We start from the raw sequence: 17,633 nt of genomic DNA, 5'->3' as shown, positions 1-17,633 counted from the left end.
CTCTGTATAATTTACTTTCTCTGCACTTCTAGTTCTAGTTTTCATGATGTATTCTCCATCTTTGTTTTCCATTTCCAGAGCTATGAACAACTAAACCGCTTTCATTAGGTTAGGGAGCTCTGTTGTAATTTGATGGATCAATACTAATTTTCATTACTCTTCTTCTATCTTTTCTCTTGATTTTACTAGAAAGCTTTCAATCTTCATCCAATTGGGTAGCTATCTTGGAAAAGAAGCTATTCATACTTGGATTTCTTCTGAACCTTGGAAGAGGAATGAAGAGATCATGCTAGAAATGCTTTCTCATGTTGGACCAAATTGGGTTTGGTTGGGTATGGTGACGATAATCCTACCAACACTTGATTTGGGAATGCATGTGGTATAATCAGTGACCATACTTCATCTCTTCTCATGAGCAATTGACCAAGGAATTGGCTATTGATCAAGATTTGAGAGATTGAATTACCAAGGAATTGGAATTCGATCACTTAAGATTGCCAAGGAGATCAATGAATGCATTGATTAAGGAAGAGATGAAAATGAACTTGATCCGGAGAATGCAACATCTCCTAAGCCCAATGAATCCCCATTTCTGATCTTACCCATTCTCTTTAATTTCTGCAATTTACTTTCATGAGCTTTTTCCCCATTCCCATTTATAATTCTGCAATTTACTTTTCGTCATTTACTTTCAGCTCTTTACTTCCAGCATTTACATTTTCTGCTATTTACTTTCCCGCCATTTAATTTCCTGCAACTCTCAAACCAAATTTTGCTTCGCTCAACTAGAACATTTCTCTAATTAAAGTTGCTTGACCAATCAATCCCTGTGGGATTCGACCTCACTCTATTGTGAGTTTTTACTTGACGACAATTCGGTATACTTGTCGAAGGAAAATTGTTGAGAGACAAGTTTCCGTGCTATCACCTATGCATCCAAATGCTAAACTTGAAAAGGATGAAAACGGCAAGAATGTGGATGAAACACGGTATAGAGGAATGATAGGTTCACTCATGTATCTTACATCCTCTAGACCAGATATTGTTCAAAGTGTAGGTATATGTTCAAGATTTCAATCTCACCCAAAAGAATCCCATCTTTCAGCCGTCAAAAGAATTATTAGATACATTAAGGGAACATATGATTATGGCTTATGGTATCCTAGATCTGATGATTTCTGTGCAGTAGGGTTTTGTGATGCAGATTATGCGGGAGATCGAGTGGATAGAAGAAGCACATCTAGAAAACATGTGGTCTAGCAAGAAACAAGCCATTGTTACTTTATCCACGGCTGAAGCCGAATACATATCTGTCTCTGCTTGTTGTTCCCAATTAATTTAGTTAAAAACTCAGTTAGAGGATTATAAATTGAAAATCAATAGTATACCTTTATTTTGTGATAATATGAGTGCAATAAACATTTCAAAAAATCCTGTTCTGCACTCTAGAACTAAGCACATTGAAGTTAGATATCATTTTATTAGAGAACATGTGCAAAAAGGTACTATTGATATTCAATTTGTGAATCCGAAGAACAACTCGCTAATATATTCACTAAACCTTTGTGTGAAGATAGGTTCTGTTCATTAAGGAACATTTTGGGTATGCTGGATTTAAGTTCTATTGAAAATTTGTGATTTTATTGATTCTGTTTGTTTTTGTCTCATAGGATGGAAGGAGACAAATCTGGGAAGGTAGTGAACAAGCCAGGAAACAGGGGGAGACTGATCACAAGCGTTACTGAACATAAGGCCTACCAAACTTTGTTGACCCACTCCATGACTCTGGCCCGTTTGATTTCTTCATCATTTTTTTTAAAATAATTTTTGGAGGTTATCACATCAAATCTTTATAGGGAGAGTTCATGTCAAATCAAAATCTTTTTCCATACTCTCTCCCTTGATTCAAGGAAAAGATCTTTCAGTTACTTTTTAAATTTTAAAAAGATTTCCTTGATGATAACCGCTCCATTAAATGCCCATTATTCTATTAATACTCTCTCCACTCAGCATTAAATGCAGTTATAACCTCTCTCCACTCTCCAATTCATTCGGCCATCCCTTCATCTTCTCACTCTCTTAGCTTCCTCATTTTTCTATCATGAAAAAGAAGTTGGCACCCAGAAGAAGTTACCGAACCCCTGCCTCCAAAATTCCTCCATCCTTTTCTACTCCTCAAACCCACACCCATATCCATATACATTCTACTTCATCTTCTTCCCCTTCTCCACAATCAACCGAATCCATGAGGAGGAAAGTAATTGCTCAGAGAACCTCTTCTCGCAAAAAGATTGAAAAAGAGAAAGAGCCTATGGTCGAAGAAGAAGAAGCTTCACAATCCTCTCCACCTCCGTCACCTCCAAGGCGATCAACCCCTCATCCATCTGGCCGAAGCTCTCAGCGTCCAAAAGGCTACGTTCTTTGCAACACTAGAGAACCACCAAACTTGGATTCTCTAGACTTTAAGAATAAGTTCAACAAGAATCACTCTCACTTTGATCCGGCACAGTTCAACTCTTGCGCTGCCTACGAGTTCCATGGACAAGTTCTGGTCAACCGTCAACTATGTGCCTCTAACATAGTGAATCTGGAGACTCTGAGTACAAAAGGAATTGACTTCTCCACTCTGTTTGACAATCTCAAGTGGACTCTACTGTTCAAGATTCAAAAGCCGGTTTATCCAAATCTAGTTCGCGAGTTCTACGCGAACATGATGTACCATGATGGAGCGATTCATTCTTATGTCAAGAAGGTCCATTTGACTTTAAACAGAGAGACTATCAGCACTGCCTAAGGGTATACTAATGAAGGAGCCACAGCATATATGTCCAGAAAGTGGAACTCTCAAGTTAGGATCTCTTATCAAATTGCTCTGACTCAAGTCTGTGAAAATTTCTCTGCACTGGATGGGACTGTTCTGACTCACAAAGCTCTCGGGCCTATGAAAGCTCTGCTTCACCGCATTATCAACCACATTATAATGCCACACAACGGTTCATATCAGAGAGTAATAGTTTGTGATACCCTAGTTCTCTTTGCTATTCTTACTTCTTCATCAATTTCATTTGCTTATTTAATGGTGCGTCACATGTGGGACTGTGTACGTAGTGATAAGAAGGCAAATCTGTCTTATGGTATTGTTCTCACATGTATCTTTGAACATTTTCATGTTGATTTAATAAATGAGCCTGTAGAAAACCAGGGGTGTTCGCGGTGCGGTTTGGTTCAATTTCAAGGGAAAAAGTCATCCGATCCGAACATTTAATTTATGTGCAGTGCGGTTTGGATTGGATGAAATTTTTTTGGAAATCCAATCCGATCCGATTACAAGCAGTTTGGATCGGTTTGGATTTGCGGTTTTTTAAATAAAAATATTAAATACATATAACAAGTCTCAACATCAAATTTTAAATAACCAACAATGATATAACAAATCTTAACAATATCTTAAAAAGCCAACGATAACATAATAATAGAAATAAAATTATAGGTTAGTTAAAATAAATAAATAAATAATATTTTGAACATAAAATATTTACTAAATAATAATAATACATGAATAATAGAAAAATGTATAACAAATTGAACATGTTATAAGTATAATTGTAAATATAATAATAAAATAATAATGTTAGAGCACATTATGCAGTTTGAATTGGATTGGATCGGTTATAAAAAATAGATCCGAAATCCGATCTAATACAGCGGTTTGCAAAAATAGAATCTAATCAAATCCGAATTAATGCGGTTTTAATCAGTTTTCGATTTGGATAGGATTGGATGAGCGGTTTAATTTGGATCGGTTTGGATTTGAACACCCCTATAGAAAACAGGGTGTCTACCATCAAAGGAGGCGGGGTTTCTAGAATCAGGAAAGGAAACAAAGGAAAAAGCTCGATGCCAGCCACGTCATTTGACAGTGATCTTGAAAGTCATCCTTCTGAGCCATCTAAGCTTGCTAAGTCACTCAAGGATGTTGTAAATGAGCTTTCACATATGTCCAAACTGATGGCATGTTCCTACAAAGAAGCTCGTAAGCAGGCTTACCAAAATGAAAAAGCTTGGAACAAGTGTAATGAAAGGATCAATCTGCTTCTCCAAAGCTTTGAAAAGAATCTGGCTTCCTCCGACAAAGACAATGAATTTTCTAACTCTAATGTGAATCTGTCTGATGCCTAATTGTTAGGGTTACTGCTGCCCATTTTTTTTTGAACAATTTCTAGTTAACTGCTCCTTTGGATTAAGTACTTTTTTTGTGTTGTTGGTTGACTGTACTTGGATATTTTGGACCCTTTTGTTTTGGTTTAAACAAATACTCTGCATTTTGGCATGTTGTTTTTCATTTGTTTTGCAAGACCCTATTAATGACAAAAGGGTGAGGAATTAAAATGAGAAAAGAAACAGGGCTGAATCTGTTGATAACTGGACAGGGTCTGAAATCAGAATGATTATTCTTGTGCTCTAAATTTTTTATTTTTATTTCTGATAATTATTCAATGGTTTATGCTCTGATATCATGTTCTGAATTTTTTGGTGCTCTGATATGTTGGATGAACTTTATGTTGCTGGATAATTTTTGTTTGATTGAATGTTTTGACAGCATTTTAATAGGAATTATTTGTTTTGAACATGTTGAGTTAAAGTATGCTGAGTCTTGGTTGCAATGTACTCTGTACTCAGGCATACTTTATGTTTATTTGTTAAGCAGAAAAATTGGTTAGAAGATAACAAATCAGGTTTTGTTTATCTTAATACATATGCTCAAAAATCAAAAGGTTCAACATTCTTGTGTACCATATGTTGAATACATTTTGGAATATATAAAGCTTATTACAAGTAATGCTTCCACTTATAAAAAAGGCACATATCAAGAGGGAGCTATGTGACAAATAGAAAGGGGGAGGATCCAAAAATCTTCAAGGGAGTACTCTTAATTCTTACCTTTTTTTCAATTTAATTTTTAATAATGTTTGTCATCAAGAGGGAGATTGTTGAGTTTGAAAAACTTTAAAGAATGATGATGATCAAACATTGTTAAAAATAATTAAATTACAAAATTATTAAGTTGTTAATTTCATTGTATCGATTAATAATTTTGCTATTGTGCAGATTTTGTTATTGGACTGAACAGAAAGATAAGCCCAATGTGATGACAATATCCAGCCTTGTGCAAAAAAATTCTATTTGATATGTGGCTGAAATATTTAATTGGTTAGCAAGATAATTGGGCTGGGAAATTTTTATACAGCCCAAAAATAATGCTTCTATTTGACCCAACATTGTGTTGGTCCGAAATTGAAAAGGAAAAGAAAGAAAATAGAGCATGATGAGTTCGGTTACCTACTCCCTCTTTGGAATGGAATTCAAAGCTAATTAAATGGATTTAATTGCATTGGTAACATGAAAGAAAAAGTTGAAATTGATTTGATTGCTTTTAATGAGTTAAACGTTACTATGCATAGGGAGTGGAAAATTAACTCATTTTAATTTTATTCATCAATTCCATTGAAAGCTTTTCACTCTTTCTCTCTGTTCTCTCTCCTCTCTCCTCACATTCGGTCATGTCTTGCAGAAAAAGAGGATTGAAGCAAGCTATCAGAGAAAATTACAGAGAAGCTATGAACAAGCAAGAGGCTAAGGTGATGATGGCCTTAGCAAAAAGAAGATCCAAGGCATTGCGTGGCTAAGATCTTTACCACTAAAGGCAAGATGTGGTGAAGAAGTTTCAAGATCTCCATGCCTAAAGTAGAAGCAATCTAATTCTGTCAGAGAAGAAGATCCCTGTGGTATGGATCGTCTCTACTTTTTGTTCATCCATCACAGAAGGTAGCTACTATAGCTACGTGGAGGAAGAACTAAAAATAGAGCAGATGGAGCTGTCAAGGATCAAGGGTTCATCAAGGGTCAGAAATCCTTCTTAGGGACCGAGTCAAGATGGAAGGCTCAGATTGATGAAGCTCGATGAGAAGGGATGAGAGAGAGGTAATTGCATGTTGGTTTTAGCTTTCAGTTCCCTCTCTCTTCTCTCTGTCCGAACCGGTTTTGATGTTTGAAGAAGAAGAAGTTGGCTCGATTGAACCGTTTCAACCTTGGAGGCTTTCCCTTCTATAATAAGGGAGAACAGCCAAGGCTTGAGACAAGGAGAGTAAGCACAGAGTTCTCATAGCTACCCAAGCTAACAGAAGTTCTTCTCCTTCAATGTGTTTCATTTTGTATTTTCTTTAGTTTTGTCTGTCTGAGTCTCATGGTGAAAAAGGCAAACAATGTGAGGTTTGTAAGAAAAAGTCAGTGAGTGGAAAAAGGCAAAGTGTACAAAATTATAGAAAAAGCCATAGGTGTCTTAGAGGTCCTTTGTACATCTATGTGTTGTGTATCAAGATTCTGTGGGAATTCCCTTGCAAGTTGGGTTAGCACTTAGCGGTTGAAAGCTTGGCAGGTGACCAAGTCAAGTTCACGGTTAGGGATAGATTCTGGACTTGTCCCGGATAGGAAAGGTAGTTCCTAGGGAGAATTGGTGTTTGTAATCAAGATGATTATAGTGAAATTCCATCATTGTTGTGATGGAGACTGGATGTAGGCTGCATTGTACTTAGCAACTGAACCAGGATATTTCTTGGTGTGATTCTCTCTCTCTCTTCTACTCTATTTTCGATTCTATTACGTAGGAGACAAAATTGAAAAATATCTCCTGACTGGTTATGAGACAAAAAGAAAATGTCTCTTGACTAGTTACGAGACAAAAAGAAGAAAAATCTCCTGAAGCTATTTCAAAGGGCAGAAAGTAACACTCAGCAAAAAGGGGCTAAGATTCAACCCCCCCCTTCTCTTAGCCACTGATTACCATCATAGTGATATGTTATGGAAATAGATTGAATTATATTGAGTTGAAGTCCATTGATCATATTAGAAGCTTGAAATTGAACCTTGGAGGTTTGTTCTTTCGCTTGGAGAGGAGTTGAAACTTTGGGGCTTGAGGGACGGTAGATATTTTGAGTTGTTCCAGGCATTAGGGAGGAATTGGCCAAGGTATGGTTATGGTTTCTCGTAGATAACATATAATGTAACGTGAAAACTTAGGCTTGTTGACCATAAGATAGGTTGGATATTGTGAACTTGCTATTGTTAGTAGTTTTGTTGAAATCTTGAGTTTGTTATGAGTGATAATGATTGATGAGGATGATGATTTTGAGTTGTGATGTTGATACATACATATATGTGTTACTTTGTTTGAAATGTGGAATGCTTGAAATGAAATTGATATAATGGAGTATTGGTACGTTGTGGAAGTGATAGAATGGATATGGGATTGTTTTGGTCATAATTGATGTTGTTTTGAAATGTAAAACTTTGGGTTGAGTGAGGTTTTTGGTAAAAATAGAGGTTTGGTGATTTTGGTAAAAAGCTAATTTTTTACCAAACTTCGGCCGGTCATAACTCGGCTTTCAGACCCTCAAATCTTCTCAAACTTGTTTCAAATAAAAATTGGGTCTGTAAAGTTTATGTTATTCGAAGAACAGACAGAAAATGATTTTTATCGAAAAAGTTATGTGCGTCGAAATAGACAAATAGGCAAACCCAAGTAGTTCACATCTGTCAAATAGGCAAACCCAAGTACTTGGGTTTGCCTATTTGACTCGCCGGTTAGTTCTTGAATAATCCGGTTCGCTTGTTCTCTCAGGCCATCGATTGCCCTGGGTTTGCCAGATCGGCACTCGTCCATTTATGGTTGTTGATTGCAGGTTGGTTGCGCTTGGACGACGCTGGTTATCCTCCTGTGGGTGGGGGGGATAACCGTTGTTTCGTTGTTCGTGTGCAGGGGGAATTTGGTAGGTCTGGTTCGTGGTGATGGTTTGAGAATCGCTCCTCGTGTTCATCCGTCATTCTGCCAAGGCTTGGCAAGTCTCCACAGACGGCGTCAATGTACAAGACTTTGCTGGTACATGTTGAAGGATGGATTGGGGACTCGCCGGTCTCGATGATGACGTGATTGGACTTCTAAAGCGGCAGGGGGTAGTACCTACAAGGACACTCTGACGCTCAAGTCAGAATAGATCTAAGAAGTATAGATGGGGGTTATGAGTATGTAACGTACTTGAGGGAGGCCCCTGGCTCCCCTTATATAGTTTGTGTTTGTTATCTTATCTTATGTTGTTGGCTAAGATTAAGGGGTATTTGAGTTTGAATGTTAGTTACTGGCTTCTGGTTTCTGGTTAGTTCGGGCCGTATAGACATCTTGGGCTGGGTCATCGTTGGGCCATTTGGGGCTCTAGACACCAGGCCCGGAACAAGAATATTTTGGTAAAATGTATAAACAATTGGTTGGTATAACGTTAAAATTGGCTAATCACATGGTTACAAAAGTAATTAGTCTGACCATGCAACGCAAACCGTATTGGCTGTGTAAAGAATTAGTATATCTTTTGATCAACTTGTAGATAAAGCTTAATGAAATCCAATATGTAAGTTTGTGTTATTATGGTGGGAAAAAAAGAATGCATGAATGTTTATGGTTCAGTTACATCATTTGCAGATTTTGTATGCACTAAGACTTAAGACACATTGAGAAGAGAAGGTGAATGAAAGAAGCAGCTTACAAGATTTCCATGTTGAAGGCTTTGAGAATAATGGTAAAGAAACGAATCAATGTTGGCGGAGGAGAACGCTTTTTTGGTTGGTAGCTACCTGAAGCCATGGATATTATTGTTGACACTCACAATTCACAACTATTGTCTCTGCTGCGTACGAAAAAAAAACTATCGTCTCTGCTAACTTTTTGTTTTTTAAGTGGACATTGAAATTATTGAAGGAGGGGTTAAAACATTATAATGCCTTTTACTCGCATTTCTACACAATTAGTTTACAATGATTCATTAGATTATTAGACTATGATCACTTCTACTTATTCTGGTTTCTCTATCTTTGAATTTAACTCTCTGCCTCAAACAGACGCTTAATTGGATATACAAATTAAATACTACTACTTTAAAACATAAGTGCATGCTACAGTAAGATGTCCAAAATTGCCTTCACTTGAAGATGTCATGTCTAGGTAATTGAAGATGATTATGAATTTATGATAGAAGAAAGGGAAGCAAATACTGAATTTCCTCAATTGCATTCAATACGGAATAATCTTTTACATTCGATCAAGGGTTGCTATTTATAGCAGATATTGCCATTACCAATTGTGCGCTCCGTAGACTAGTCTCCAAATCAGAAAAAGATTATATCCCTACATTCCCAGATCATATTCATCACTCCCTGCATCGTCGCTGCTACAGTGCAACTACAGCTGTTAAAAAACTGCTGCACTCACCCTCACTCCAATAATCTTCAAACTTCATCTGTTATTGCTTCCAAATAGCAATTGTTCACCCTGGACATATTAGATATAATGATTTTAATATATAAACTATCTGATACTATTTAATTTACAAAATTAAGTAACCAATCTAGGTACAAAATTGTTGATTCGACAGCATTGACAATCAAATAATTTTAAACTTCCAATATTATCCTGTCTCATAAATTGTACCATGATCAAACCTAATCCCCAATATTATCATGTGGGTCAGGGGCAGCGATTGCTGCAACTTACGGGAGGGCAATATTAAAGATAAATTCTTCTGATAAATTTGTAAATTTACATGTAAAAAGGAAATAAAATAAAAAGAAGACTCATTTATCTCTCTAATCATTTCTTTTTAATAAAATTTCTAAGCACACGCAGCCTAATAGTGTTTCTCTTATTTTTCAGGTTCGATGTATGAAACAGTATAACAAACAACACGAATTATAGTTCCAGCCTCTAATTACCATTGCCTGTAACACGAGCATTTTAAATTAACTATAGCCTAAAGCGAACACCTTATCAATGACAGTAAATAAGGAAGCCAACCAAACATGTAATTCTCATTTATAAGTTTATGACACACTGCATATCAAGAAAATGATAATTGTTTAACCGAACATTTAGTGCTTCATTCTTTTACCATTAAGATGAGTCTCATAATAATTATCTAACAAAACGAACACCTTTATGGAAAAAACCTAAAAGACAAATATAGAATTATCTAATGGCATCTTCTTAAGGTAAAGAACAGCAAAATAAAGACAAAATGGACCTTTCTTTCTTTTTATTTTTACGACAATATTGAAATAACTTTAAATAGAATTGCGCCAGAAAATATTAATCGGGTTAATCCTGTACCCATAGTCATCATCAATCTCGAATGCCCTTCTTATTTCATATACACCTCAATGAACCATACGACACTAAGTGATTGAAGATATGTACACACCTTATCCTTGCAACATACTATTAATTTCTCAAAGAGATGATTTTCACTGAAACATACATACAAGAACAAACTCAGGAATAACCATAATACTAGTAGTAAGCAACCTAAATAACAACCAACCTCTAGAATATGAGCTAACATCAACATATAAGGTAAATAACACCATACTAATATCAACGTTTGACCTTAATTTCAGATATTCAGGCATTGACCAAAATGAACCACAAAAAATGCAAAACCAACATATAAGCTACGATCAATGATAATGAAAGCAACCAAACTTCATTCATAGACATATTGTTAACCATAAATAATTTCTTAACATGAGCTTCTAAAGTAGTAATTCCCTTCACATCCCTGATCAAGTTATTAACCTTCCTATGGTGATACTGCTGCAGACAGAACCCAAAAATCTTAGTTCTATTAATTATGACCAAATAAAGTTCTACGTTCCAAAAATATATTAGGCACGTAACATTGAACCAACTGCTTGGCCAATCAAATGGATTAATTACTTGATGCTTTAAAAGAAAATCATGATCAAAAATATAATTGTGCTATCACTTGCATTTTACATTTTTACCAGCAACTTATGCTTGTACTTTATCAATGATGATATCAATTTCTTTTTTTTTTTTTTAAGCATATACACAGAAAGTGCACCAAAAAAAGAACATGATATATCTGACTTAGGCCATCATCTATCCTACTAGATTTAAATTATATTCAACTGTAGTGATTTTTTTGCTAAAAAAATAAAGAATAAGAACAATGAAGTATCACAGTGAAACAGTCCAAAACAGATTCAACCCAACCAGAGGCAACAGGCAAACTTTTCAGAGTTTCAGACCACACAAAGGCAATGAACAAACATACCTCCAGGATTCAAGGCGACAGTGACAGTGTCGAAGGTGTGGTGGCAGGTCGGCAGAACGACTAGGGGGCAGCAACCTACGACGTCAAGCATAGATGGAATTAAAGAACACAGAACAGAGTGGTAAACGAACTGTGAGAGGAAGGTGGTCCAAGACAGCGATGATTGACCACAAATTAACCACCCCAAATTTCAGTGCTGGAAACAAGAAGCCTTCACAGACACACGTCACAACCCTTGTTTCTCCTTTAGATATTTTTTCCCCTATTTTTGGCGAGAATTTATTTCAGATTTGATACTTTCAGTTCCCCCAATCCCCCCTTTTTACACAAATGTACAGAAAACTCATTTATCAAAGTTCTCATTTTTCTTTAAATTCCTAGCCAAACATATCTGGATAATGTTTATTTTCTTTTTTGTTTTCAATACAGACTTATAGTTCAATCGTCAGGTTTGGTCTTAAAAAATAATGTAGAGTATATGAAATGTGTACAAGGTTCTGAAAATAATAAATGTAATAATGCATTATATGAAGGCCAAAGAGAATAATAAAGATGGAGAACTATGCTACCTAAGAAAGCAAACAGAAACAAAGGGGATAGAGTAGTATAAGTTTGTGTTGACAATGCAAAGATAATGATGTAGGAAATGAAGGCCCCATTTGGCTTTAGGCGTGTGTTTAAGGTCATTTGCATTTCAAAGTGGTGTATACAGAGAAAAGAGAGGACCTAGAAAGACAAGGAAGAAGACAATAGTGACATGCATAAAAAGTTAGAGAGAAGAAAGGGCCAATTAGCATTAGATGGTATTGATGATAATGGAAGTTGCTGCTTCCATCCTCTCTGGACTGGTTCCTAATTCCTATCACTCGGATCCCTTTACTTTCCAATATAGCTCTGCTTCATCCTTCAGATGGGAGCTTAAATATAAAATTGGCAAGCAAGCAAAGCAAAGCATGATTTCCACAGTAATCATATTAAATGCAGTGTCTTCATTTCCAAGTGCCTGCAATACATGCAATGACACACCGTCCTCTACCTCAAACTATCATCATCACAATACTCAGATTAATTTCCCCTACAACAATTAATTTCCTCAGATTGCAAGTTGGATTAGAAAAAATTAACTCTTAAATTGAAATATCTATGTCTCTCTTTGTTTAGGATAGAATAGTAGGTCAATTCATAACCTATGATTGTATATCTAGTAACATAATAATAATTCATGGAGCGTAAACTTAGTTCAAGTAAAGGAGCGTACAACTGTGAGGATTTACTACGTGGTTGGCAAGCGTCTTAGCCTGCTTCTGCTTTAGAACCTCAAGAACAGAAATCTTATGCTGGTGGAAGTTAAGTCTTCTCTGGGAATATGGTAGCCGATGAAGTAAAAGACTCTTCAAACTTTTCATTTACATTCTTCATCCTTTTGGGTCTCTTTGGTTTGTGGCCCACTGGTTCAGTAGTTAGGTGGTTATCATCCAATTCATAATCTATAGCCATAATGCCAGATTCACTTGGCTTTTGAGAATTCCTTGGTCTGGAAGCAGCTTTTCTCTGCAAATAAGAGTCAAAGTTAATCCAATCCATAGATAACATCACAAATAAACTTGGAAATTTACTTCCTTGAATATTAGTAGACCTGAAATTTTATAAGATCAAACCAACAAAATAGTACAAGCCCCTAGATTATTAAGTTTGCAAACAGGGATCCATGAATTTCATAAGGTAGCAGATGTACCATTGATCCAGAGTAATAGATAAAATTTGAAACTATCAAATAATTACATTTAGGTGTATTATGACAAATATGATTTATCATGAATTCATGATGTACTTTAAAAATTTATCATTGGTTCACTGTGATGTGTTTAGGTTATATGTCTTCTTTTAAGGAAAATTCTTATATGCTTCATGGAGGAAATCTTTTATATACATCCAACTCGTTCTCTCCCTTTCTTTTCGAAAATTTGATAACCCTCGACCCAAATCAAGAGCAGAAAAATGTTTGAAACAACAGCAGCGTACAAAATAAAAGTGCAATAGCTCACATCTCGCATTGGACTGCACAAAAATCCCCTTTTTTTTCTCTCTCATTTTTCTTCTCACTCTATTTATTCAAAACAAATAGCCAATCACTCTATGGAGTGAGAAACTTTTGCTCCATGGAGGATGATGGAATATCTCCTCCGATAATGCCATAACTTTTGGGTCATGATTATACAAACCTTCTCTCACTATAGCTTTTTCTCTTGAATGGAACTTTCATGAACCAAAAGAGAAAAATGCGGCAATGCTATAAGATATTCCTCAAAACAAAATTCAAGATTGAGAATTTCACACAAGAAATGTAACAGACTGTCAAGATATTCCTCCATTAGGAATTCAAAATCTCCTACCAGCCATGGACTCTATAGAAATAAACCCTGCCAATAGAGCTAAGACTTGCACTGCTCTTGTAATGTACTTTATTCTTCAGCGTAAATAGATAGACATCTGACTAATGCAGTTAAGGTAGTTATTCCTTTTACTCAAATTTCTCTAGCAGAAATGAATCAAAAGCACGTAGAAGTTATTCTAACCACAAAACAATTCCCTTGGGAAAAGCATTATGAAACTTCATACATAAAAAATATTTATTATGGTGTAAACAGTTCAAATGAGATTCAAGGAAAAAGAAGCCAGCATGGCTTAAGGAAGTAAGATAATACCTTTTTATTACTGGCGTTTGATCCCTCTGGGTCCATCGGAAGATCAAAATCTGCAGTACCCTGGGCTGTAGAGTTTGTTAGATCCTCCAGAGATGCATCACCATCTTCATTTACACGTATACCCTTAGTTGGTTTCTTTTTCTTTTCCTTATCCTTTACCTAGAAGGACAGGTGAGGTCAAAATATAAACTAAAAAATCCGCATATTGTTTCAGGATCATGGATCCTATATATTCCTTATTCTTTCCCACTGTCAGTGCAAGGAATATTTATAATATTGTAACAATAAATTTAATGTGACGAGAATACCACAAACCTGAATAGGGATTTCCTTTAATTTCTGTTCAAGTTGGACATCATCCAAAAGCAAAGATACGACATCCTCCGGAGCTAAAAGATCACCTCCAACAGAACCACCAGTCATGACAAGGTTCTGCACAGTACTTTTCTGACTTGCTCTAAGAAGTATCTTCTCTTCAACTGTCTCTTTACATATAAGTCGGTAAACAGTAACCTACAAGTTTCAAATTAACATAAAATCAGCTTTGAACAACAATAGTGATCCAATTTTTTTATCCCTAAAGCAAAAGAAACCTAAGTACTTAGAAACTCAAAACAAGTAACTTTTGTGTTGGTGAGAGACAAGATGTTGGAGATTGATAGTGAAAGGAGATCAGGAAGAAAGAAATTTCTATATCCAAGTAATCCAACTATACAAGGAATGAAGATCCAAAGATACCATATGCTTGAGGTCATAACTATTTGGGCAACATGGCATCCATAGGATTATTAACAGAATAACATGTGTGAAGACGCTTTTTCTTTTAATGGAGAAATAGGACAAGGAGGGGGAGAGGAAGAGGGTGAGAACAAACATCTTTTGTCTGACCCAAACGATGAGCTCTATCCATTGCCTGCAGATCCAACGTTGGATTCCAGTCACTTTCATAAAATATGACTGTGTCAGCAGCTGTCAAGTTGATACCTAATCCACCAGCTCTTGTACTCAGTAAGAACACAAATACGTCACTCCTGTAATAAAATCAAAAACGAACATAAAAATTCTAGATGTTTTTTAATGGAGTCAGACAAAAGAACAGTATGATAGTTATAACAATAAAAGAAATCACCTGTCCTGGAAGTCTTTGACCATGTCTCTGCGATCCTGAATAGTAGATGACCCGTCAAGTCGAAAATACTTATATTTTCTATAGTTCATATAATCCTGCAGGAAAGATAAAACCATCAGTCAACTGTAGAACAATGTGGAGAAAGTAGATGTTCAGCATGCTACTTCAACTTTAATTAAATAGCAAAGTTTCTCAAATCAAAAATGCATTTAACTCATTTAGTTGCTTTAGCGGGAAAGTATGCAACATCCAGGTCAGACCAGGTATTCAATGAATCCAATTTGATGTGACCATTACTTTGGAGGTAAATGAACACCTTTTAATAACTGAACCGTAACCTATAGAATTATTTCAAAAGATAACCATTATCAATATATTTAACATTGAGCCAAGTTCAATGGTACCTCCAAAATATTCAGCATCTTAGTCATCTGAGCAAACAAAAGAACACGATGATTTCCTGCTCGCAAGCGTTTCAATAGTATATCAAGTGTTTGAAGCTTCCCAGAGTCCTAATTATAATAAGCATAAGAAATTTTCAATATAATAATAAAAAATTGGTCCCATTTTTTCCTTTTAATTTTATGGGGAGGATTCACATTCAATAAACCCCACACAAACAGAAAAATAATCCTTACAGTGAGCAACTTTGCTGGGTCAAAATTATGCATCGGAGGTGAACAGCCAAAAACTTCATGTGTGAACTTAAGTGCAGGGTGTGAAATAGGTAGTTCAGAATCAATCTCTTCAATTAAATGATGAGGAGAACAAACAGGCTTTCTAGGACCAGTAGATTCAGATGTACGCGCAAATCCTACAAACAACCTCTTAACCCAAGGATCATGCAATTCTTCAATCATTTTATAGGAGAAGTTACGATCTGGGCAATAAGCAGCAATCTGTAAAGAATAACAGTGGCAGAATGATAGACAATTATCAGGAAAAAATACTTGAGAATACTTAGAAAAATATCCAAGTGAGAATGAGAAACTGCATATATTCATGTTAGTAGTAGGACAAGACACATATACAAAGTACATTCTAATTGAATGAGTGACCTTTTCTATCACTGGTAGTTCTCTACAGAGCTAATTGCTCCTACTCTAGGTAGTCAACACTATTTCAAACAAACATGAAAGCAACAACAGAGAAAGAACAACATACTGGTGGAGCTCTAGTCGGTGGGATATATGTGTAAGCTGCGTGAAGAAGCCTTGCATTGGATAAAAGTCTATGCTGATGGGAGATGACCAAAGCCTCAAAAGGATCACAGGTGGGCCCAGTTGCAAACCTTCGTTCAAGAAACTGAGCCTCAGATCTTGATGGCAATAATAACATTCTAGTAACAGCTCTCACTGTTCCTTTTTCCAGGTAACTACATTCAGGATCACTTACTGTGGTCTCCATAAGAAAGTCTATAAATTCATCAAGGAATTTACGTTCCCATCTCATCATAGAAAACAATAGTCTCTCCAAGAAAGAACTACTGGCCAGAAATGTCACCTCTTGTGGAGACAAATCCACCAAACGAGTAAAACCAAAGTTTCCGCTATTAACAACCACACCTTCTGAGATCATAGAGCGATAAATATTTTCCGGTGTAAAAATGTTGAAATGTTTCTGAAAAGATTCTCTGCAGACACCATGACCAACAGTCGCACTGAAAGTCTCAGATCTTTGCATAATCTCTTGGTAGACAAGTTTTGGCATCTGAAAAATTTTAAAATTAAAAAGAAAATTAATAAAAAAAAAAAACAAACATTGATCATGAATGGACTTTCCTCAACTTAAAAGATAGTTGGGAACCTGAGATTGTACACTAGCCAAATATTCCTTGATTGAATTAACTTTTAATTGGGATGACAAGACCAAAGAAGAATTGAGCTGATGCAGTTTAAGTTTGAATTGTCAGATTATCCAAAATCCTTTGTTCATGGAGACATGAAGCCAGTGGTTTACTTTGGCTTTCATAATAAGAGATTAATTAAGACAGAACAAGAATGAGGGAAGGAGAAAGAGAAAATAATGAAATTCAACACTTTGGTAGTGTTTAGCTAGAGAGCCAGGTTTAGAGACAGAAAAATTGTCCCAAGAAAACAGTTTCTGTACCCAACAAGTGGAAACAGCAGAGATAGGACACATGCACACAATTTTTCCAATTATACTCTAACTCCAATAGTAGTTGGAGTCAAGGTCATCAATAACAGATCACGACTCATTGTGTTTTCCGAAATTTCCACTACACAGTAGCACCATGGTACTGATATAGCCAGATATTTGACCTTGGTCAAAGTCTTTCCAACAGCAACAAGCAAGGGGATCCAGATGCCATTATTTATGAATTTTGGTTTTATCCTGACCAAACACCAGATTATAATCTTGATACAGTAGACAAGGTTTGAGAAATTACCTCATATGATATGGGGTTGTGACCTCCAGGATAGTATATGTCCTCCAACTCCCCAAATGGGGGAGGTGGAAGGGAATTTGGAATCTCTGCAAAATAGAAGTATGTGCTACCCTCACTCCTTTCAAACAACTCTGGATGGTTGCAAACCTATCATAATTCAACAGCAGTTATTACCATGGCCGATCTTTCTCTCTGTTTTCTTCCCTTTTTTT

General features: G+C 36.0%; 1 protein-coding gene across 9 annotated transcripts in view; it reads right to left on the bottom strand.

Moving 5' to 3' along the window:
* LOC107625421 (DNA helicase INO80) overlaps positions 8,968–17,633 on the bottom strand; it is a 15,934-nt gene continuing 7,268 nt past the window's right edge. For 2 of the 9 annotated variants that reach the window (XM_021115915.1, XM_016328048.2), the window contains exons 15-25: positions 17,422–17,568; positions 16,176–16,721; positions 15,650–15,910; positions 15,416–15,523; positions 15,012–15,106; positions 14,757–14,913; positions 14,198–14,395; positions 13,883–14,041; positions 12,436–12,728; positions 11,178–11,252; positions 8,968–9,376 (exon numbers count right to left, since the gene is read on the bottom strand). In XM_021115915.1, the coding sequence (XP_020971574.1) occupies positions 12,525–12,728; positions 13,883–14,041; positions 14,198–14,395; positions 14,757–14,913; positions 15,012–15,106; positions 15,416–15,523; positions 15,650–15,910; positions 16,176–16,721; positions 17,422–17,568 (1,875 nt within the window). In that variant the 3' untranslated portion in view covers positions 8,968–9,376; positions 11,178–11,252; positions 12,436–12,524. Of the gene's footprint in view, positions 9,377–10,210; positions 10,348–11,177; positions 11,440–11,938; positions 12,729–13,882; positions 14,042–14,197; positions 14,396–14,756; positions 14,914–15,011; positions 15,107–15,415; positions 15,524–15,649; positions 15,911–16,175; positions 16,722–17,421; positions 17,569–17,633 lie in introns of those variants that run through there. The other 7 variants (XM_021115918.1, XM_021115913.1, XM_021115917.1 and 4 more) reach the window with 7 other exon arrangements.

This window comes from Arachis ipaensis, chromosome B02 (genome assembly GCF_000816755.2).
Source record: "Arachis ipaensis cultivar K30076 chromosome B02, Araip1.1, whole genome shotgun sequence".
In the NCBI taxonomy this organism is placed as follows: Eukaryota; Viridiplantae; Streptophyta; class Magnoliopsida; order Fabales; family Fabaceae; genus Arachis; species Arachis ipaensis.
Note: the sequence above shows the minus strand (reverse complement) of the source record. Positions and strands in the feature narration are given on the sequence as shown.